The sequence below is a fragment of the Bison bison genome, unplaced genomic scaffold (assembly GCF_000754665.1).
Source record: "Bison bison bison isolate TAMUID 2011002044 unplaced genomic scaffold, Bison_UMD1.0 scf7180017864461, whole genome shotgun sequence".
In the NCBI taxonomy this organism is placed as follows: domain Eukaryota; kingdom Metazoa; phylum Chordata; class Mammalia; order Artiodactyla; family Bovidae; genus Bison; species Bison bison.
In genome coordinates this window covers 3449587-3474642 of record NW_011495023.1, presented here as the reverse complement: position 1 = coordinate 3474642, position 25056 = coordinate 3449587, and the positions used below count along the sequence as shown (strand labels likewise).

The following is a 25056-nucleotide window of genomic DNA, read 5'->3' as shown; positions in this document are numbered from 1 at the left end:
GAGCTTTAAGCCAACTTTTTCACTCTCCACTTTCACTTTCATCAAGAGGCTTTTGAGTTCCTCTTCACTTTCTGCCATAAGGGTGGTGTCATCTGCATATCTGAGGTTACTGATATTTCTCCCGGCAGTCTTGATTCCAGCTTGTTCTTCTTCCAGTCCAACGTTTCTCATGATGTACTCTGCATATAAGTTAAATAAGCAGGGTGACAATATACAGCCTCGACGTACTCCTTTTCCTATTTGGAACCAGTCTGTTGTTCCATGTCCAGTTCTAACTGTTGCTTCCTGACCTGCATATAGATTTCTTAAGAGGCAGGTCAGGTGGTCTGGTATTCCCATCTCTTTCAGAATTTTCCAGTTGATTGTGATCCACACAGTCAAAGGCTTTGGCATAGTCAATAAAGCAGACATAGATGTTTTTCTGGAACTCTCTTGCTTTTTCCATGATTCAACGGATGTTGGCAATTTGATCTCTGGTTCCTCTGCCTTTTCTAAAACCAGCTTGAACATCAGGAAGTTCATGGTTCACATATTGCTGAAGCCTGGCTTGGAGAATTTTGAGCATTACTTTACTGGCATGTGAGATGAGTGCAATTGTGCGGTAGTTTGAGCATTCTTTGGCATTGCCTTTCTTTGGGATTGGAATGAAAACTGACCTTTTCCAGTCCTATGGCCACTGCTGAGTTTTCCAAATTTGCTGGCATATTGAGTGCAGCACTTTCACAGCATCATCTTTCAGGATTTGAAATAGCTCAACTGGAATTCCATCACGTCCACTAGCTTTGTTCGTAGGGATGCTTTCTAAGGCCCACTTGACTTCACATTCCAGGATGTCTGGCTCTAGATGAGTTGCTCAGTTGTGTCCAACTCTGTGATCCCATGGACTGTAGCACGCCAGGCTTCCCTGTCTGTCTCAAACTCTCAGAGCTTGCTCAAACTCATGTCCATTGAGTCAGTGATGCCATCCAACCATCTCATCCTTTGTCATCCCTTTCTCCTCCTGCCTTGTAGCTTTCCCAGCATCAGGGTCTTTTCAAATGAGTCAGTTCTTCACATTGGTGACCAAAGTATTGGAGTTGCAGCTTCAGCATCAGTCCTTCCAAAGAATATTCAGGACTGATTTCCTTTAGGATGGACTGGTTGGATCTCCTTGCAGTCCAAGGGACTCTCAAGAGTCTTCTCCAACACCACAGTTTAAAAGCATCAATTCTTCAGCACTCAACTTTCTTTACAGTCCAACTCTCACATCCATACATGACTACTAGAAAAACCATAGCTTTGATTAGATGGACCTTTGTTGGCAAAGTATTGTCTCTGATTTTTAATATGTTGTCTAGGTTGGTCAAAGCTTTTCTTCCAAGGAGCAATTGTCTTTTAATTTCATGGCTGCAGTCACCATCTGCAGTGATTTTGGAGCACCCCCAAAATAAAGTCTCTCACTGTTTCCATTGTTGGGATGAATAAGATGTTAAAGTATTTATTTTTAAAGTGGTAAGGATGTCTGTATTATAAACAAACAAAATAAGATTTCAGGTAAGTATAAAGGGGGGAATATTTAAAATTGATAAACATTATAATTCCTCTCACACATATAACTGTCTTGAATCTTCATGCATTCCACCACATGGCTTTGAAATATAGAAGCTGAGATCAATAAAAACAGAAAACCAAATTGAGACTTTATACTGGAGGAAAAATGTCTTTTTCCTAAATTGTCAAATTAAGTCAATAACAGTGAGTACGGTTGTAGAGGATCATGATTTATCTCTGTGTTTCTATCATCTCTGTGTATCTATCTATCTTTGTTTCAACTAAGAAGCAATCATTTTCTTACACATCCATAGAAAATTTACAAAGGTATACATAAACTTAACAATGATAACGAAAGCATGTCTAATCAACAAAGAGAGGGCATAGTATTGAATCAACAGTGTTGGAATAACCAGCTTCGTATCTGGAAAGAAAATCATGAGTTTCTAACTTCTCACCACATACACACAAAATCAATTATGACTACATTAATCAGTTAGATCTGAAAATCAAAATTATGTGATAACAAACAAGTGAGAAGAATATTTTGCTATTTATGACAGGAAAAGTCTTCCTAAACAAAGTGTTAAAGCCAAAATCTATCAGGAAAATAGACTGATGGATTTCACAAAATAAAAATGGGGGAAAAAAGTTGCTTTAACTATGAATATATTAAGTGTTTTTCTCTTTTTAAGACGTAATATTCAGCTTGGGACCCAGACTTTAAAGCAGAGCTGACTTTTGGTTTTTTCTCAAGGTGACTTTGCACCTAGCTTGCTTTTAGGCAGGTGTAAGAAATATCTTCTTTTGCAAATTCCCATGTCTCTATCCTAAAACTGTGACTTGATTTTAATTTTTAGCAGCATAACTCTTCAACTTGAGGTCACTTTTCTTTTCCTGCTTTTATTATATTCTAAAGGGAAAGTCTAATTTGAAGGTCATATTCGATTAGCTCCTTCTCCTGAGTGTCAACCTTTGCATTTCACAGAGTGCCTTCTCAGCCTGCTAATTTATACTTTAATAGAAACTAACAGCAAGGTTTTTCCCATTCTGAGATTTATTTTCCTATTATATACAATAAAAGATAACAGCACGTGTCAGCACTGTTTCCTCTGTCTGCACTATTGAAGTATCTCTGCCATCAAGGTCTGTGCACCCACCTTTGCTAAGCTGTTAACATAAGCCCATGATTCTCACTACACAACACGCTGGATGAAACATTCTGTTGGACACATTCTCCTACGGACACACTCCCCATCACAGCATCCTCAGTGTTACACGAACTGCTCAGCAAAATGCCTGGCACACCAGGTACAACCTTACCTTTCTTGTCTTCTATTCAGTAAGACCTGTCAAAAGAAATATAGGACACTGATACAGGGAGAATCTTGAAGCTATACTCAAAAAGGGAAGAAATCACTGAAAAAGACTTGGGTTCATTTTAACTACTGTTCTTGCGTATTACCTGTGTCCCATTTTACAAATGACTGACGCACCAGCATGCGTACACGTTGAGAATTATTGCCTTAGTACATGACTGACTATGTTTTTGCTAAAATAGTATGAAATGCTCAAATGGAGGGTATTTTCTAGAGTTTGATAAGTTTGTTTAGAGGGCAGAAATTTGCTAAGTCTGCTCATTTACACAGACTTCCTACTTTTTATGCCTGGGGATATTTGCGTGTATCGTTGTTTCCTCTGTTAAAGATTCTCTGAGGTTATTCTCAAAAGCCGTCATTGATAAGCAGTGTATCACCACTTGTAGATATAAGGACTATGAGGTTCAGCATGTAACAGGAATGAGAGCAAACTTATTAGCCTGGGACAGTTAAAATGTGTTTAATAAAAGAATAAAATTATAGACCAAATACTGATAATGCCTCTCAACAACTTTTGTAATAACATATCATAAAAAAGCACTTTAAAATTAAGCATTAATAATAAACAAAAGGACTAAGCAGAAAAATCTGATGTGTAAATTGCCTTAAGCATGTGCCATACAAACTATAACCTATTTAATTTTGAATGCACAGTTCTATAAATATAAGTATATATTAAACTTTTTTGAATATATTTTTTCCTTCCTGACACTTAACATTTTTATCATTTATCCTTTTACTCAACATATCACTGGAAGAATTTCTATAGCACTAGTGATAATTAAGAAATAGGCCAGGTCCTTGCCTCTGTGGTAACATCACATGGTAAAAATCAGAGACTTGGGGCAAGTCATTAATTCAGGTTATCAGTTTGTAAATTACGACTTCATTGAACTAAGTGGTAATCTAGTGTCCTGATTTGTGTGAATATAATCTAAAATGGGCTTCCCTGGTGGCTAAGATGGTATAGTGTCTGCCTGCAATGCTGGAGACCCGGGTTCAATCCCTGGGTTGGGAAGATCCCCTGGAGAAGGAAACGGCAGCCCACTCCAGTACTCTTGCCTGGAAAATCCCATGGACAGAGGAGCCTGGTTGGCTACCATTCATGGGGGTTGCAAAGAGTCAGACATGACTGAGTGACTTTACTTACTTACCTAAGTCTAAAATGCATTTTCCTTTATTACTAGGAACTGTTTATATACAATATTTTATTAATTCATAATTCAATTATCTCTGATCATATTATTATACGTGGTGATAAGGGTAGTTGCCAATTGGTGTATCAGATGTCCTTTCTAGAATACCTCAAAATACCTGGCCCTCAATGATTCACTGTGCTCTGCATCACCCCTAGAGGGCCCAAGGTCATTTTGCATTTAAGAAACAAGGCTGAATTAAAGTGAGAGTCTTTTCTCTTTTTTGGCCACATGGCTTGAAAAATCTTAGTTCCCTTACCAGGGATTGAACCCAGGCCCTTGACAGTGAGAGCACAAAGTCCTATCCACTGGACTTCCAGGAAATTTCCTAAATGTCTTATTCTGAAGTTTGGAAGTCTAGAAGCAACACAGGAAATATAAAGAATTTCCTCTTGCATTGTTTGAGAGATGGGGGCCCTTGAAAGGGCCAGTTCTTCTAATAGGACAGATATAGATCAGATAACAAACCCAAGAGGACTCTGAAACTGACCAGAAAGGGCTTTGAAAAGTTTGACAAAAAGGATGTAGTCTTGGTGGCTCTTGTCCTTGAACAGCTCATTCAAAAGTTAACCTTCAAAAGCAGCAGAACAAAAGGATTAAATGTTATGTCACAGGGGCAATTATAGAAAAAAGGAATACTGATGGCACCCCCATCCAACACCAAACACACACTATACACTGAGGGTGCCACGTTCCGGTTCAGTTCAGTTCAGTCACTCAGTCGTGTCGGACTCTTTGCGACCCCATGAATTGCAGCACACCAGGCTTCCCTGTCCATCACCAACTCCCGGTGTTCACTCAAACTCATGTCCATTGAGTCGGTGATGCCATCCAGCCATCTTATCCTCTGTCGTTCCCTTCTCCTCCTGCCCCCAATCCCTCCCAGCATCAAAGTCTTTCCCAGTGAGTCAACTCTTCGCATGAGGTGGCCAAAGTACTGGAGTTTCAGCTTTAGCATCATTCCTTCCAAAGAACACCCAGGACTGATCTCCTTCAGAAGGGACTGGTTGTATCTCCTTGCAGTCCAAGGGACTCTCAAGAGTCTTCTCCAACACCACAGCTCAAAAGCATCAATTCTTCAGTGCTCAGCTTTCTTCACAATCCAACTCTCGCATCCATACATGACCACTGGAAAAACCATACCCTTGACTAAACGGACCTTTGTCAGCAAAGTAATATCTCTGCTGTTCAATATGCTGTCTAGGTTGGTCATAACTTTTCTTCCAAGGAGTAAGTGTCTTTTAACTTCATGGCTGCAGTTACCATCTGCAGTGATTTTGGAGCCCCCCAGAATAAAATCTGACACTGTTTCCACTGTCCCATCTATTTCCCTTGAAGTGATGGGCCATGTTTAGGAGGATGATTTAAATAACTGTTACACCAATTTTTTTTGTTTTGTTTTGTTTTGTTTTCTGTTACATTGGTTGTTGTTGTTCAGTTGTTAAGTCATGCCCAACTCTTTGTGACCCCATGAACTGTGGTACACCAGGCTTCCTTGTCCTCTACTATTTTCTGGACTTTGCTTAAACTTATGCCCATTGAGTCAGTGATGCCATCCAATGCCATCATCCTCTAACTCTCCCTTCTCCTCTTGCCCTCAATTTTTCCCAGCATCAGGTCTTTGCCAATGAGTTGGCTAGCTCTTCACATCAGGTAGCCAAAGTACTGGAACTTCCGTTTCTGCATCAGTCCTTCCAATGAATATTCAGGATTGATTTCCTTTAGTATAGACTGGTTTGACCTCTTTGCTATCCAAGGGACTCTCAGGAGTCTTCTCCAACACCATAGTTTGAAAGCATCAATTCTTTGGTGCTCAGCCTTCTTTATGGTCCAACTCTCACATTTGTACATGACTACTGGGAAAACCATAGCTTTAACTATACGACCTTTTATAGCAAAATGACGTCTTTGCTTTTTAATATACTTTCTAGGTTGGTCATAGTTTTTCTTCGAAGGAACAAGTGTCTTTTAATTTCATGGCTGCAGTCACCATCCGCAGTGATTTTAGAGCCCAAGAAAATAAAATTTGTCACTGTTTCACCTTTTCCCCATCTATTTGCCATGAAGTGATGGGATCAGATGCCATGATGTTCATCTTTAGAATGCTGAGTTTTAAGCCAGCTTTTTCACACTCCTCTTTTACCTCTGTCAAATTACACTAGTAATTCAAATCAAATTTATATTGAAAACCACAATATGCAGAATATAAAACAGGCAAAGTATCTGTTAAAGACCAGATTTCAATAATTATTGCAGAGAATAAAACATGATTTTGAGCAATAAAATATGGAAAATAAAATATGCCATAAAAACCCATCTAGTTTGGGGAGGCAGTAAAGCATATTAATTAAAAGCATAGGCTGGAGCCAGTGGGTGTGGGAACATCATGGCCTGCCATCTCTTAAATAGTACTGTGACCTTGAACAAATTCCTGAAGCTTTTTCTATCTCATTTTACTCAACTGTTAAAGTGTATAGATAATGTCATTATGTTCCTCACTGGATGGTTGAGGATTCAGTTCAGTTCAGTTCAGTTCAGTCGCTTAGTTGTGTCCGACTCCTTGCGACCCCATGATTTGCAGCACAGCCAGGCCTCCCTGTCCATCACCAACTCCCAGAGTTCCCTCAAACTCATATCCATCAAGTTGGTGATGCCATCCAGCCATCTCATCCTCTGTTGTTCCCTTATCCTCCTGCCCCCAATCCCTCCTGGCATCAGGGTCTTTTCCAATGAGTCAGTTCTTCACATCAGATGGCCAAAATATTGGAGTTTCAGCTTCAGCATCAGTCCTTCCAATGAACACCCAGGACTGATCACATTTAGGATGGACTGGTTGGATCTCCTTGCAGTTCAAGGGACTCTCAAGAGTCTTCTCCAACACCACAGTTCAAAAGCATCAATTCTTCAGTGCTCATCCTTCTTCACAGTCCAACTCTCACATCCATACATGACCACTGGAAAAACCATAGCCTTGACTAGACAGACCTTTGTTGGCAAGGTAATGTCTCTGCTTTTTAATATGCTATCTAGGTTGGTCATAACTTTTCTTCCAAGGAGTAAGCATCTTTTATGCCTCCAATCACCATCTGCATTGATTTTGGAGCTCCCCAAAATAAAGTCTGACACTGTTTCCACTGTTTCCCCATCTATTTCCCATGAAGTGACGGGACCGGATGCCATGATCTTTGTTTTCTGAATGTTGAGCTTTAAGCCAACTTTTTCACTCTCCTCTTTCACTTTCATCAAGAGGCTTTTGAGTTCCTCTTCATTTTCTGCCATAAGAGTGGTATCATCTGCATATCTGAGGTGATTGATATTTCTCCCAACAATCTTAATTCCTGCTTGTGCTTCTTCCAGCCCAGCATTTCTCACGATGTACTCTGCATATAAGTTAAATAAGCAGGGTGACAATATACAGCCTTGCTGGACTCCTTTTCCTATTTGGAACCAGTCTGTTGTTCCATGTCCAGTTCTAACTGTTGCTTCCTGACCTGCATATAGGTTTCTTAAGAGGCAGGTCAGGTGGTCTGGTAGATTAGATCAATGTAAAGGACTTCAGTGTATAGCATATAGTAACCATCTTACATTATTCTCATTTTTTTCCCACTGCTCTTACTACTTTTCTAAATATCACATTAAAACAAAACAAAGCAAAATTTACAAGCATAAGGCCATGGCAATAATGGCTTCCTGAATAGAAGATTTACATGTTGAATTCCATATGTTTTGCAGAAATCATTTAGCTCTAAAACTCAACTTTATTTTGGTTAAGATTTTTTTTTTGATGTGGACAATTTTTAAAGTTTTTTTTTTTTTTTTATCAAATTCAGTACAATATTGCTTCTGTTGTTTATGTTTTTTTAGTTACTTGGTGATAAGGGATGTGAAATCTTAGCTCCTCAACCAGGAATTGAACCCATACCCTTGTACTGGAAGGTGAAGTTTCACCTTAACCACTGGACTGCCTAAAACTCAACTTTAAAATAAAAACTCACTTCAACCTCATAGGCTAACTGTAAGCTTCTGGGAAGCCCCTTTAGATATATTAACTCATGTGTTATTACTGAAAGAAGTTTTAGGATATAGTTCATTTTTCTCCCTTGAACAAAGAAAAGCGTCTATAAATTACAAAGAGCATTTTTAATTACAAAAGTTCATTTCCTTTTTGTGTTTTTAAAAAATGAGTCTAGAGGAATAAAGGGCTATTAGTTATTTGTAGGGAAATTCTCTTGTCTTGTGCCAAACTTTACCTGTTTTCATAGACATTAAATAATTCACCTGAGCTAGCATTAAATAGTAGGACAAGTCAGAAGCTAGGAGCTGAACTACTGAAACTAAATAATCACATAGGAAATTAATTTGGTTTCACTTAGGGCTTTTTTGGCAATATGTATCAGAAAACGACCAGCACCATTTTAAAGAGTGCTTTTAATTTTATATGTAGGTAGGTAATTGAAAGAAAGAAACTGACCTAGAAAATAAAGTATGTATTAGCATTGGTCCATAAATCATGAGCCTGTGAATCAGAGGATACTGAAGCCTGAATAGACATCTTATTATTCTGAATATTATTCATTCACTATCCTGAATATTACATATTTAGTATCAGGCTTTCTAGTTTCTATAAAACATTTCTTTCATCATGCAGCCTTCTACTTTGCAGGATGGATAGATATGAATTATTTGGCTTTTTATCCTAAAAAAGTAATAGGGACATCATAACTGAATTTCACCTTGATCTCATCAACTGTATAACATTTTGATTGAGCTAACTTTATATGATACCCTTCACTAATATACTAATAAAATTAAAGTGTGTTTTATTTAGAAGATAATCTTAATATGCCAATGAAGAGCTCAGGCTTGTTCATTATTTGTAGCAATTGTTTTCCAGTTTATTCTTACACTCCACTTTAAATCAAGCTGGGGACCCCTGGAAATCATGTAACTTGCCTTCCTGTTTCACGTCCATTTCTGATTTCCTCCTCCTACCCCCAGGTCCTGTCCCTTTTCCACACAGCATATCTTCTAAATTTTCAAAGATGATATTATTATCCCTCAGTTTAATACTCTCGGCTATGGACTGAATATATCCCCTCAGATTCATAAGTTGAAGCCCAAATTCTCAATGTTTAGATTTTGGGAGATGGGGGTCTTTGGAAGGTAATTAGCTCATGAGTGTGGGGTCCTGTGGATTAGATTAGTGTCCTTTTAAGAACAGACCCAAAAAAGATGATTTCTATCCACTGGTTGAGCACACAGTGAGAGCCAGTTATCTACAAACCAGAAAGCGGGTCCACAAGAGGAACCAAATTGGCCCATACCTTGATCTTGAACTTCTGAGCTTCCAGAGCTGTGAGAAGGAAACTTCTGTTGTTTGATCCACCCACTTCATGGTAATTTGCTATAGTAGTTCAAGCTAAGACTCTCCAATGACTTTCCATGATTCTTAGAATAAAATCTAATCTCCTTACCATCCCTGCAAGGCCCTGGTTCCTACCTATCTCTGATCGTTTCTTTCTCTTGCTTACTTTGTTCCACTACAGTGGCCTTCAAATACCTTCTACTTTTGAGCTTTTCCCTTAGCTTATTTCTTCTGCCTAGAACATTCTTACTACAGTTATTCACAAGAATTGATCTTTCTAGTTTTTCAAGTCTAAATTCACACCTTGTATTTCTCAGATAGACTTTCTTACTATTCAATATAAAATAACTTTCTCAGCAGATTGTGAGTAATTATGTATTACGGGAAACAGTTTAATTTGGTCTATAGTATTACATCACAAACAGAAGTTTCATATTGGTGTTCTTTTTTTCAATTTGTTTTCTGTCTTCCTCTACTAGACAGTAAGTTTTTAAGAAGTTAATGTAAGAACGACAAATTTAAATTGGTGCTCATTCATAGTTTTTCACTGTTTTATCAGTTAATGTCTTTGAAAGATTTGTGTTTTCTTTGAGTTAGGTACCTAGACAGGGCTCAATTAGGAAACAGAAACTAATATATTTCAAATAGAGGAATTTTAACATAGGTAGTAGGTACTTTGTTTATGGAAGAGATGAGAAATCACCAGGGAAATTATTTGGCAACCTATAGATTAGCATGTGCAGGAAGAAGTTTCTCCTCCAAAACCTAAAGTCAAAGGGAGGGAGTAGCAAAGTTGAGTTGCTGGAAGAAGATGGTATTTGTCAGTATCCTTGGTGGGAGTTGAACCAGGGAGGCAAGGCCTTCTGGGGGAACGGAGTCACAGATGAGATGCAGTACAAACTCAGCTAGAGAAATATAAATATACAGAAAAAGAGAAGAGACAAAGAGGAGGAAGGCTTGTCTCCTCTTCCTGCCCTGATTTTTGGCCAGTACCTTCCTTTGGTCAAACTTATTCAGGAATGCGGCAGCAAAGGAGTCTGGGAAATGTTGTTCTCTGGGATACAGAACAGAGCACAGAAAAGCAAGAGATACATAACACTCAGCACAATTTCAGATTTGTGCTGACAAGAGACCATTCTAGCACAATCTGCTATTTGAGCTCTTTTAGGAATGCCAGGTTATTTTTAGGGCCTCATAGACACTTTAGTATGGAACTTCACTTTAGATATTTTCTTTGACATATCCTTTTTAAAGAATTTATGTTATCAATCTAAGAGATGGTTTATAATCTACCAAGTGCTCCAGAGCCACATTTGCTCTTTATTAACTCAAGAAGTGGCCTGTTTATGGATATCCTTGAGCTGTGTCTTTCAACGTTTTCAAAGGTGAAGATCCTTTAGAAAGACCCTTGTATATATTTTTCTTACTAGAAAGGCATCATATGCTTAATGTAGAAAAATTATAAAATAAATAAGAGTAAAAGTAATGAAAACAATCTTTTCATCTCACGTTTAAAGATAATTACTCTTTTCATTTTAGTGTATATCCTTTGATATATTTTTTCACATATATATATACACACACATTTATACTTATTTACATAGATTAAGGAATCGATAGTCCCATGTTAAAATATGTGAAATTAGATATATTTTTATACATTGTATAAATGTATAATACAATGTATTATACATTCTAGATACATATTTGTAAATTTGGTTACTTTGGTTATTAATGAATCACAAATGCTTCTCTTTATTATCATTTATTCATTTACAGAATTAACTTCTCCACAGTATTTCACTGCAAGAGTGAATGTACTATATTTCACCAATTCTTAATATTTGACATTCATGTGGCTTCAAATATTCCTTTTTATAAACAACAGTGAGATGAAGACACTTATAAATAAAACATCATGCATATCTATCTTTATTTCCTTGTATTTATAGATGTGGAATGTTTTGGTAAATAATATAAAAATTATAAAGCTTTTAATTTCCAAAATGCTCTTTATAATTGCATGCTGATAGCATTGAATATCTATTTATCTGCATCATGCCTCAGTGCATATTATCATTTATTATAGTCTTAAATTTTTTTAATATTAAAAAGAAGAAGTTCCTCCTCACCATAAATTTAGATAATATTATTTTGGTTACTTTAGAAAATATATACACAAAGGTGGGTTTTCAGACCCTTTGTAAGAAGCTATCTGTCCATCAGTCTTGTCAATACTGTAACTACAGATGATTCTTTCTAAGGCCACACACCAGCTGAAATACCCCTGCCAAGGAAATTTTATAAAATGTGACACTGTTATACTCAAATTAGAGATTATGAAAAAGAAAAACAGTTGCCTGTGAAAGAATAACATGCAGCTGGAAAGTCTCACTTTAAAAGAGTGGAAAGAATGGGTTTCCACTTCACTGACTCGTTCACATAATATAAAAATATGGTACACTCAGGGAGTTTTTCAGACTGGGAATAACTCAAGATTAAAAGCAACAGTTGAGAAACAGACTTGCCACAGTTACTGTGATCCATCAGAGACATGAGGATACATTACAAAAACAGTTTCTCCCTGGGTTTCTGTAACAGGAATTTTCCAACAGCAAGTAACAAAGAGAACTTGACTGACTCAGGTAAAGCAGGCTCCGGGATTTAAACAGAAACAGTCTGTCTTCCTTCTTTTGGTCCCAAATTCCTCTGTGTTCTAGCTTCTTTCTCAGACAATCTCTCTCCGCATATCGGGAAAGATGGTCCCCAAGAGCCCCAGATCTAGGCTACTTTTAGCCAGTGATTTGCAACACAGAAGACAGAGAAAGCCTCTTGTAAACATCGCATCAAATCCTGGAAGTGACTATAATTGGTTCTGCTTGGGTCACCTGTGGAGACGGTAAAAAGCCATGGGGACAGTCAAACCTACCAAGACAATCTGGTGTTGAGGAGGGCAATTTCTCTACACAACCTGGATGTCAGCCTTACTGCAATTCCCCTCCACTATTCTTTCCAGTAGACCTCTCTGAAGACAGCCAAGAGTATAAAAGCAACAGTACACTTAACGCTGCCTTCCAGTTAGAAAAAACTGTAATCACTATTTTAAGTAAGCTATCAGAAATCAAGACTTGAGATCAACACTTTCATTTCAAAGACAGTTTGGAGAAGCATGGCTAAAAACAGTGGGCTGTTTAACTAGGTAACTCAACTAGCAGACTGTCATAGTTAGGATTTAACAGGTGAATTTTGGGAGACAAAAACATTCAGCCTGTAGCACTGACTGACCAGCTGGTGAATAGCTAAAGGATATACAAATGTTAGTTTTGAATCAAGAAAGCAACACTTTGTTAGAAAGTGACTGAAATCTCTGTGCATTCTGTTGAAAGGTTTCCATTTCATATTTGCTTCTGTGTGTAACAAATAACCACTGACTACTGTCCTCTTCAATTGCAGTATCTATGTTTTAAAATATCAGTGAAAACAACATATTATAGAGTCTTTTTAAGATCAGTGTTTAGGATAAAATTTAGCATAAGCAAAAGGCTAATCTACTGAATATTTATATACTACATGTAAAAACAAAACAAAAATCCAAAATTTTTTCATGATGTACAAAATACGTGTATCTAAACTGTTAAAAATGAATATCTTTCTTTGTTATTTTTACTGGTTTTTCTAGAGGAAAACAGATTTTCCACTTTCTTGCATGCTTTTATTTTTACTTGATAAGAGCTGGCTTTCCCAGCAATGGCTAGAATTGATAAGGCATTTTATTCTTTCTCTCTTTGCCTCATATTTCTCCTTAGATGTCTCTGAGTAATGCAGAAAATATAAGCAACAAGGATGTCAGATTTTTGAAATCAGATTTCTGGTCAATTGTGTAATCATGGAAAAGTTATTAAGCCACTTTGAGTTCAGTTTCTTTACTGAAAATTCTGGGAAAGCTAAACACTACCTTATTAGGTCAATGTGAGAATTAAAACTGCTAACACATATAAAGTTAAAATGAATAGCCAGAAAGATAGGAATCACTTAATAATAGCTGTTATTATTTATGAGGGACAATGTTTGAGATAATGACAAAAATTCCAAATTGTATATTTATCCCAACAACAAATGACTGCATAATTTCAAGGCAATATCACTACATATTGTGTTCTGATACACAATCTTTTAATTAGAAATTAAGATTTCAAAATTGGTTCCTAACAAGTGAAAATTTCATTCATTGATCTTTCATATGAGAAGTATAGACGCAGCAACCCGTTTATTTAAAGAGATTAGCATTTGGTGTAGATTCTTGTATTCAGTTAGTTAAAAATAAAGCAGGCGCATTGTTTTCAGTGTGAGCTGATAATATATTTATCTTAAGTGTGCTTTGCTTTTACTTTGGGGAAGAGAATCCTCTCCATTACTATCCCTCTCATCACATTTCTTCATTGTTCCTATCTAAGTTGTTATTAGAAGATACATGTAGAATCTGCCCATAATCTTTCATCTGTAGATAATCTTTTAAAGAGCGTGCACCATAATTGAGTTCAGGTGGCAGCCATGAATGAGACAAATCTTGAAGGAGATTAAGATGAATAACAGAACTGCTTGCCAGAGTCCCATTGCCCCAGAAAGAAATGAGAAATTAATAGAATCAGGATTGGTGTGGTCTGGCTACCAAAAAAAGAGAGAAATGTTTAAACACGCGCTCTGACTATGTCAGTGAAAGACAAATCTCTGTCTTCCTGTTGTACCTTTAAGACTCCTGTGCTCCCGGGATCAACCATGTAGAACCAGAACCGAACAGCACACATTCCGAGGCTTGCTGGAAAGTATTGGGAAGTGGTGATTCTTGCAGTGTATCCTTCTTTGGGGCCAGATGAGTTGACAAACAGGAAGTGCTGACCACTACCTTGAAATAGATAAACAATTTTTATTTAGTGAAATGATAAATTTTGTAGCACGAGGTAGAATATATTTAAATCGTGTATGAATTTCAGTTTTCCCCACACACACGCACGCACAGAGAAAATTAAACACAACTCACTTTCTGTCAATTATATATCAACAATATTGACTTCTTTAAACCAACATTAAAAAGAGTATCACCATGATTATGTAATTCACAAGATTCACCTTGGTATGTGACTTGTGCATAAAGATGATCAAATATTTCGTTGACTCTGAAAGTGTATTCCTTTTCTCCTACATTGCACAAACTTGTGTCAGTTTCAAGCAAATAAAATATTTCGTATGCTGCATGTAGAACAGGTATGGAGGGTGTTGGGACTGACTGATACTCTATGTTATTTTTGGTTGTTCCAATTCTCACACTGACCAAAGTAGCAGTGAATGGCAGATAAGAACTGCAAAGTGAAATGTAATTCTGAAATTTACCTTATTATTTTTCTGAACAATAGATAACTTCTCAACTACATTAGTATGTGAACGATCTCTCAATTTAAACACAACTGGATTTTCTTTTTCTGTAGACATCATCAAAATGCATCACAGTTACTACTTCCTCTGCGGCTTTTACTAGGGGAGAATGAAATGTGTGTGTGTATATATATATATATATATATATATATTTATATATATATAAACATTTCCTCAGGTTAATTATTTATTTATAGTTCTAAACAAAGTCCATTAAAATATTCTTTAGTTACAAGTATTTTTTCTTGTGGCTTTCTCAGTATTTTTACTGAGAAATACACATGTAAATCATAAATTGTGAGTTAACAGTATGCCTTTTCCAGAATGTCATATAGTTGGAATCATACAGTACATAGTCTTTTTAGATTAGCCTGTTTCAGTTAGCAATATGTACCATTTAAGGTTCTTCTGTTTCTTTTTGTGACTTGATAGCTCATTTATTATTATCACTGGATAACATTTCTTTATATGGATGCACCACAGTTTCTGTATCTGTTCACCTATGAAGGACATCCTGGTTTCTTCTCAGCTTTAGCAAATGTAAATAAAGTTTTTATAAGCATTAGTGTGTAAATTGTTGTGTGGACAGAAGTTCTCAACTCATTTGTAAATACACCAAGGTAGACAACAGCTGGATCTTACAGTAAGACTAGGTTTAGTTTTGTATGAAGCGGACAATCTATTTTCCAAAGTTGGCAGTCCCACCAGCAATGAATGAGTTCCCATTTCTTCTCATTCTTATCTGCATTTGGAGTTATCAGTGACCTGGATTTTAGCTACTGTAATAGATAATATTTATTTGTGTTCTCTGTTGAGGGCAAGTCTTGTTAGAGAGAACAGACTGTTCTGGATAAATGGCAACTTTTCTCCTCCACCAGCTCAAAGCAGAGAGGAGTTTTCTCTGATCTTTACTGTGAGAAATGGTAGGGCTCCTGAAGTTAAACCGTAAACAAGTGTGAGGACCTCTAACACTGGATATCCCCCGGGATTTTTTAATCTCTCAAATGGGTGCACATTGCTGTTGTTTAGTGGCTAAGTCATCTCCAACTCTTTCGCAACTCTGAGGACTGTAGCCCACTAGGCTCCTCTGTCCATGGGATTTCCTAGGCAGGAATACTGGAATGGGTTGCTATCTCCTGCTCCAAGGGATCTTCCTGACCCAGAAACCGAAACTGCGTCTCCTACATGGACAGATTCTTTTCCACTGAGACACCTGGGAAGCCCAGGGCACACTGAGCCTAGAGCCCTTCATCAGTTAGGGATTAGAACTTCCTCCCCCAGTTCTGATTCCTGCAGAGGTTTCTGCTCTTGAGCTTCTGCTCCAGGAAGCTGTGATTCTGTTTCTCCTATTTGGCTCCAATTTGGAGGCAGTGGTTTGCCTTTGACATTGATTCTCTAACAGATCTAAAAGAGCTGTTGATTTTTAGTTTATTCAGCTTTTTGTCTTGTTATGAGGATAGGAATAATGACTTCCAAATGACTTACATGTCAGATGAGAAACTGAAAGTGACTGGTATATATTAAAAAAAACTATTCCTTTCTGAAAGTATTTCTCTTCATTAAGGACCCTTATAATGTCTGGCAAAATAAAGAAAAAATCTTATCCAAGAAAAATAACCAAGAAACATGAAGTATGAGTTATTGCAGCAAGATTCTCCTCAATATAAAAGAGTGGTGGGAATTCCCTGATGGTCCAATGGTTGAGAAATGGGCTTCCCAGCCAGGGGACTGGGTTTGATCCCTGGTCAGGGAACTAAGATTCTGCATGCCACAACTAAGACCTGATGCAGCCAAATAAGTAAATAAAGCATTTGTTTAAAAAAAGAGTGGTAGTGGAAATAATTTGAAATGCTTCCCTATTACATCTGTGAATGGTCTTCTATCTTCAATGTTCTATGAAATTTATTTTATGTGCTAGCAAGATTAGGAAAACTGTACACACTATTTTAATCCAACAATGAAACAGTTTTCTTTCACATTTCATTGCAAGGATGTCACTTGCTTGTTTTCTTATTTGGAAAATGAAGACATATATGTGGCATGCTCAACCAAGGTATACCTACACTTCATCTGTTAAACCCAAGAACTGTGACTTATTCCTTAAGAACATGCATTCTTTATGCTATTTTGATTAAATAAGAACATTGAAGCTTTCCCTCATCTTAATTACATTTTATACCCTTGATGACTTATAATTAGCTTAAATAATTACTCTTTCATATAGTTAAGACTTTACTGAAAATATAGTGGATGTAAAGAAACAGACTTGATCGAGTTCCAAATAAGGTAAATTAATGCTAAGTGTCTGGGCTGCCATTGTTAGCTCATGCACGAGGTGGCGTGGCTCTGTCATAGGAGCCTCACTGTAGTTATGCTCTCAGCGGGGAGCAACTCTGGTTGCCTTCTTTGTGAGTGAGCACGTGGTGTGGGTGTGGCTGGTATGTAAGCCCATTATCAGTGTTCCAACCAGGGGGTGGGTCCAGCAGCGGCCACTTTGTTGGTGAACACACTGGGTGGTGGGCTGTATCACAGAATCCCATGTACCTGCAGAGAGCCCCTAGGGTGAAGCATGCTGGGATTCCTTTCCAAATGGAGTATTCTGGTCCCGTCTACCTCACACCACAGCTTGGAGCTGGATCTGAGCAGACAGGTCCTGGGAGAGTATTGCCGTATAGGCAACCGTGTTTCCAAGAGGCAGCACAGCCACCTCAATCCCCATAGCCACACCGCAGGCCCTATCACCAGCCTGGCATTAAGTCTGGTAGGAACAAAATGGAGAAAGGGATGCAGCATTTGAGATGTTTATGGGTAGACCCGAGGACCCCTGCATGGTCACTCGGTGCATAGGTTCTCTGTGACCACACAGGCCTCACTTGCATTAGTGCTCACCTTCTTGGGGACAGAACATTCACACACATGAGCAACAGACCCTTATCAAACCTGACCCTCAGGGCCTCTACTCAAACAACTGGGAAGCAGACCCCATCCTTGACAGGTCTGTGACAGCCACACAGCAAAGAGGTCCGACACAACTTCCAGACAAGGCTCTTGTCACCACAACATCAGCCACACCCCCTATCAGAAGGATGACAGCCAGCACTCCCTTTGGATGTACGCCCGTCATGACTTGCAAATAGCCCTTGCACCCAAAATATTGGACTCACACAGTTTGCACAGGGATGGTTGCACATGAAAACAGCCCTTCAATACCACAGTAGTTAACTGTTTCTCCTGAATTTACAGAGACAGAGAAATTTGAGAAAAGTAAAAGTGAAGGAACTATTTCCAACTAAATAGTCAAGGCTATGGTTTTTCCAGTGGTCACGGATGGATGTGAGAGTTGGACTGTGAAGAAGGCTGAGCGCCAAAGAATTGATGCTTTTTAACTGTGTTGTTGGAGAAGACTCTTGAGAGTCCCTTGGACTGCAAGGAGATCCAACCAGTCCATCCGAAAGGAGATCAGTCCTGGGTGTTCACTGGAAGGACTGATGCTGAAGCTGAAACTCCAATACTTTGGCCACCTCACGCAAAGAGTTGACTCATTGGAAAAGACCCTGCTGCTGGCAGGGATTAGGGGCAGGAGGAGAAGGGGATGACAGAGGATGAGATGGCTGGATGGCATCACCGACTTGATGGACATGAGTTTGAGTGAACTCCGGGAGTTGGTGATGGACAGGGAGGCCTGGCGTGCTGTGATTCATGGGGTCGCAAGGAGTCGGACATGACTGAGCGACTGAACTGAACTGAGACAGGAAAAATCCCCTGAAAGAAGAAACAATGAATCAGGCCTTTCCAGTCTGCTAGGCCCAAGTTCAAAAAGGAGGTGATAAAAATGATAAAGGAATTAAAGACTATCAATAGCTGAAAACTTCCCTAACACCCAAAACAATTAAGAAAATGGTGATAGAAACATACATATCAGTACTTACCTTAAATGTAAACAGATTAAATGTTTAAATGTTTCAAGCAAAGGGCGTACACTGATAAATGGATAAAAAAGCAAGACCTGTAAGTATGCTGTCTATAAGAGACCTCCCACTCCAGATCTAGGGATACAAACGGACTGAAAGTGAGAGGATGGACAAACATATTCCATGCAAATGGAATTCAGAGGAAAGCTGGAGTAGGAATACTAAGACAAATAGACCTTAAAGACTGTTACAAGAGACAAAGAAGGACACTACATAATGATCCTGGAATCAGTCTAAGAAGGTATAACTATTGTAAATATTTATGCCCCCAACATAGGAGAACCTCAATATACAAGGCAAATGTTAATATGCATTAAAGGAGAAACTGACAGTAACACAGTAATAGGGGGGACCTTAAACCCCAATTTCATAAATGGACAGATCATCTGGACAGAAAATCCAGAGGAAACACAGGCCTTACCACACCCATTATAAGCAGAGAGACTTGGTATTTATAGAACATTTCATCTGACAGCAGGAGAATACACATTTTCAAGATACATGGAACATTTGCCAGGACTGATCACACGCTGGGTCACAAAGTGAGCAAATTTAAAATTTAAAAATTCTTAAATTCAAGAAAATTGAAATCATATCAAGCATATTTTCTCACAACACTATGAGATTAAAAAATCAAGGGAAAAAAAAAGCTGTTAAAAAGAAAAACATGTGGAGGCTAAACAATGTGCTACTAAACAACCAGTGGATGGCTGAGAAAAATAAAGAGGAAATAAAATACCTGGAGACAAATGAAAACAGAAGCATGGTGATCCAAAACCCATGGGATGCAGCAGAAGCAGTTCTAACAGGGAGTTTTATAGTAATAGTCTTACTTCAGGACAAATAAAAATCTCAAACAACCCAACCTTACACCTAAAGGAACTGGAGAAAAGAGAACAAAATCCAAAGTTAGTAGAAGGAAAGAAATCTTAAAGATCCGAGCAGAAACAAATGAAAAACAGATGAAGAAAACAATAGAAAAGATGAATGAAACTAAAAGCTGGTTCTTTGAAAAAAAAAAAAATTGATAAAGCTTTTTCAATTAAAAAATGGGAAGAGAGCTCAAGTTAGTAAAATTAGAAATGAAAAAGGACAAATTACAAAATACAGTGGACACCGCTGAAATAAACACCCATAAAACACTACTATTAAACACCTGCTGCTGCTGCTGCTAAGTCACTTCAGTCGTGTCCAACTCTGTGTGACCCCATAGACGGCAGCCCACCAGGCTCCCCCATCCCTGGGATTCTCCAGGCAAGAACACTGGAGTGGGTTGCCATTTCCTTCTCCAATGCATGAAAGTAAAAAGTGAAAGTGAAGTCGCTCAGTCTACATACCGATAAAATGGATGAATTCTCTGAAAGGTACAATCTCCCAAGACTGAACCAGGAAGAAACAGAAGATATGAACAGGTCAATTGCAAGTACTGAAATAGAAACTGATTTTAAAACTCCCAACAAATTAAATTCCAGGACCAGATGGCTTCACAGGCAAATTTGATCAAACATTTAGGGAAGTGTTAACACAGGCCCTTCTGAAGCTATTAAAAAAAAAAAAAAAATTGCAGAGGAAGGAACATTCCCAAACTCATTCTGTGTGGCCGCCATAATCCTGGTACCAAAGCCAGGCAAAGATACCACAAAAAAAGAAAATTATAGGCCAAGCTCATCTATGAACATAGATGCAAACATCCTTAACAAAATATTAGCAAACCTAATTCAACAATATGGGCTTCCCTGGTGGCTCAGATGGTAAAGAATCCACCTTCAATGCAGGAGACCTAGGTTCAATCCCTGGGTTGGGAAGATCCCCTGGAGGAAGGCATGGCAACCCCCTCCAGTATTCTTGGCTGAAGAAGCCCCGTGGACAGAGACGCTTGGTGGGCTACAGTCCATGGGGTCACACAGAGTCAGACACAACTGAACAACTAAGCACAAGCACACAATCTTTTTATAAAACTATTCCACATTTCATAGTTTAGCTCTTAAATAGGATGATATATATAATGAGATTGATGAACTTTGATCTCACGAAAGAAGATTATGTTTAACTCAGACATCACATATATTTCTTTTCATGATTTAATGCTAACATGATGCTGAAGATTAAATATTTAGGGCAGTGGGGCAAAAAGTATTTGTGTTCATTGACATGAATGTAATCTGTTTTACAAAGTTGGGAACTCTCATTTAAAACCAGTATTGTAGTAAATTATTCTTCTAACTACAAAAATACACTGAAACTTCACTAATTCAGCTGTTTCTCTTGAATAGTTTTAATCATATAGTATGTAGTTTAAAACGTAAGTTTTAAGCTTGCCCAGAAACCTGAGTTCATTCTAACCAAGTTCTCCATGCTTGGTCTTTGCCCACTCGCTTCTAGAGGGACTTAGACTACAGCATCCTTAGTGTCTCAATACCTCCTTTCACGGCACCTCAAGTGGGAAGTTACATCTCAGTTTTGTTTATTAAGTACTTCAGTGCAAACAACTTAGTATTTATTGGTATCTAACAATATTACAGGCATTTGAAAACTAAAACATGCAACTGAAAAAACTCATTTCATTCTTAAATAGCCACAATTATGTTCTATCTGAGTGGGCTTCTACTGGGCACTGCACACGTTCTCAAACCTCAAAATCAGATGGAACAAAATCACCTTCACTCCTCATTCCACATTTATTTTCCCAGGACTTAATTTTTTCTTACAGCAACTACTGAAAAGCAGTTTAGCAAAGATACAATATGACTGAAAAAAATGTAGGACAATCTGCTGTTTGTATTTTAGGGTTATATCATGGAACTCAGTGTAAAAAAAAAAAAAAAATACTAACTAATTTACTGGGAATGATGATAATCCAGCATGCCACTGCAGTATATATTATTTCAGTACAAGACAAACAATGTCACATAAAGCTCAACATCAAAGGTAGCAATTCCAATTATTAGGGGACTGGGTGAGCTTTCAGAGCACACCCCACATAGCCTCTTCTGATTTGCATATTCAATTTTGGTCTTACCAGATCCCCCAGTCAAACACAGAAATCAGAAAGTCAATTCCTGTGTGGTGTATTTGTGCTTATAAATGTAAAATTTTATCCATTTAGAAATTTAAGATTGCAAAACCGTGCATAGCAATTTAGAAGCCACCATTGCAAATTTGGTCTTTGGGGATTTTAAATTCTGGAACTCAAGCATATCTAAGTTTGACTTTGCAAGTGAAATAGACTTGTTGCGGTGCTATGTTTTTTGTTTTCCTGGAGAATCATAAAGGTGAAAAGTTGCTAAGTCTCTTAAAATTATTAATAGAAATGTATAAATTCTCTGGGAACTAGGTACTCTATCACAAAATTATAAACTGTTACATTGAATTATACTTTCAGAAATAGACTTGGTCTTTATCTAGCAAGCTCAGACTAGACATGCTTTCGTACGTTTATAAACTTTCAGTTGCTTCATTGAGAGCTACCTATTTATATCTGGAAAAATCCTTGGGGAGGTCAATCCAGCCTCCTTCACAAAGTTCAGAACTTGTTAAAGCAGAAAATAAAGCTGAAAAGTTCCAATCACCACAACATACTTAGAATTTAACAGTAAATCATGAACCAGCATTATTTAAATGTAACTGTGTGGCATGATCAAGCATTCATTCATGGGACAGATTTCCACAGAAGGGGACTGTTTTGTTCATTAATTTGATTTTCAACTATTTCATAACTTTCTACTGGGCATTTAAAAAGCTATTTAACTCTGATATAATAGATCAGAATGGATCCAATTAAGTTTGTAAAATCTAAAACATTACTATATGTAATACTCTAGAACATGGGCATTCATTAAATATTATCTGAATTTTACCTCTCCTCAGATGCTATGTCTCCTGATATTTTCTGTACCTTTTCAGTTTAACATTTCAATTTTGCTTGTACCAGACTAATGATTACAAATTCTTAAAATTCTCAGGGTATAGCTTTTATATTTCACATCTTAACTAGCTAAAATAAAAACTGGACAGAAATTTCTCATTAATGTTAAATTCTTTACCTTAAAAATTTTAAAGAGTCACACATGTTTTCAAAAACTGCCTTAGTGTCAAATAGGGCAAATTCATCATCAAAGTGTATTTGTTCAAATCATTACTGTTTCTTGACATTAGAGGCCAAAATACACTAGCCATATTCAGAATCCATCACCATGCTTCATGAACATTCGTTTTAAACTTTGATGTCTGCAGAAAGTAAAGATTCTAATTTGTCTTGTAGATGTTATTAGCTACAATTTTGAGTTTTTGAAAATGTTTCATTGCGTTATTATGGCATAAGGTAATATATTTGACATGTCTCTTTAAAATAGACAGCTAACACTTTTAAAAGAAAGCTGCATTTTTAAAGCTCCAGTGCCCTCAGCAGAATGATACTCATTTGCACTAGGGTCAAATCATAAAAGACAATTTCTCACTTCAAGTGTTCTGAATTCACTCCCTGCTTTAAATTGTAGGCAATTTTCATCTTTTTTTCTTGTTCATAAAATAGGCTAATGGTTTTTTTTTTCTTTCTTTTTTAAATGCAATATGTCTCTCTTTCAAGATAGCAAATTCTCCCTTCCTCAAAGTCAGACTTACTTTGTTTGGCTCCATATCCTCTATAATTTCTGCCTGTCTCTCACTCTAAAATAGAAGGGTGCACAGGACTATGAGTTGAAATGCCCTCAATCTCTTTATGTACTTTCATTCCCTCCCCATACCAGATGTTCAAGGTGTTATCCATTTGCATCTGCAAGTTTTAAAGCCTGTGAAATAGAAACACACTCAGAGAGAGAACAAAAGTTTCCTCAAAGGTGTCAGAATGGCAACCACAGATACAGCGCCTCTCAAGTCAAGTGAGATCTGCTCATAGCATTTGATAGACATTGTCACTGCATCCCTTCCTGAAGAGCTATGCACTGAATATATTTGACATTTCTTCATTTTCACCTTTTCCAACCGTTTATTCTTTAGGCGTTATTCTCTTGAGAGTCATTATTACCTATTTTTAAAAACTCCACTTTCCAGCAGAATGTCTCATTTCAGCACTATTCTCTATTACCAAATTGAGTGCTATAAACTCTCCCCCTCAGGATGTGGTGCTCTGATATAAAAATGAAGCTTCTAGTTGCGACATGCTGACATAGGGTAGATTCAACTTCTTTTGAAGTTTCTAATATGCTCAGCAGCAAAAATGTCTCAATCACATGAAGATGATATATGAATGGAACTGGCTGGTACTTCCTATAAGTCTAGGAATTTCAAAGGATCCAGAGTTTCTCAAGCCTCAAAGAAGAACCCTGAGTTATATCTTTAGTGCTTTTTCCTGTCAAAATGCCTTTGGAAACATGTATTGGTTTAACAGTATTTCTGTAACATGGTTTCATTTGCCAAATTAAGATTAAAAAGGAAGCTAATTAAATTATAAACTCTTTTCTTTAGGTAAGTGATATATAGTAAGAAATGATTTTGTTTGATCTATTGCCTGAAAGGGTATGGGAAGCAAATAAGAATGGAAGAAAATTTATCTTTATGGAAATAGAGAACAGTATTATTATATTATTTTAATAAATAAATAGGGAGCAGAATCTGGGCTGGATTGTATACTAGTTAAGCCTGCAGGAGCTAGAGGTCTTGATTCAAATTCTGACTTTTCCACTTATTAGGTATGTGACCTTGAGCAGCCTATTAAAATTCTCCAGGACTCAAAAACAATAAGAGATAATTATAGTAGGTACTTTAGCCTCAAGGGGTTGTGGTAAAGACTGAATGAGACCCTACACAAGAGCATATAATACCAAATATTAATATAGATGGTAACTGCTATGTAGTTTAACAGATAACAGATGTCTTAAAATCGGTGGATACAGAAAGAGACCATAAAAGATGATTCATTATGTTGTTATTCAGTCACTCAGTCATGTCCAACTCTTTGTGACCCCTTGGATTGCAGCATGCCAGGCTTCCCTATCCTTCATTGTCTTCCAGAGTCTGGTCAAACTCAGGTCCATCAAATTGGTGATGCCATCCAATCACGGAGAAGGCAATGGCACCCCACTCCAGTACTCTTGCCTGGAAAATCCCATGGACAGAGGAGCCTGGTGGGCTGCAGTCCATGGGGTCGCAGAGTCGAACACGACTAAGCGACTTCACTTTCAATTTTC

At 37.5% G+C, this 25056-nt stretch overlaps 1 protein-coding gene across 1 annotated transcript in view; it reads right to left on the bottom strand.

Annotated features, from left to right (window-relative positions):
- MALRD1 (MAM and LDL receptor class A domain containing 1) overlaps window positions 1-25056 on the bottom strand; it is a 559293-nt gene that overhangs the window by 137905 nt on the left and 396332 nt on the right. Inside the window, exon 32 of the mRNA XM_010859895.1 lies at window positions 14216-14373. Within this exon, the coding sequence (XP_010858197.1) occupies window positions 14216-14373 (158 nt within the window). The remainder of the gene's footprint in view (window positions 1-14215; window positions 14374-25056) is intronic.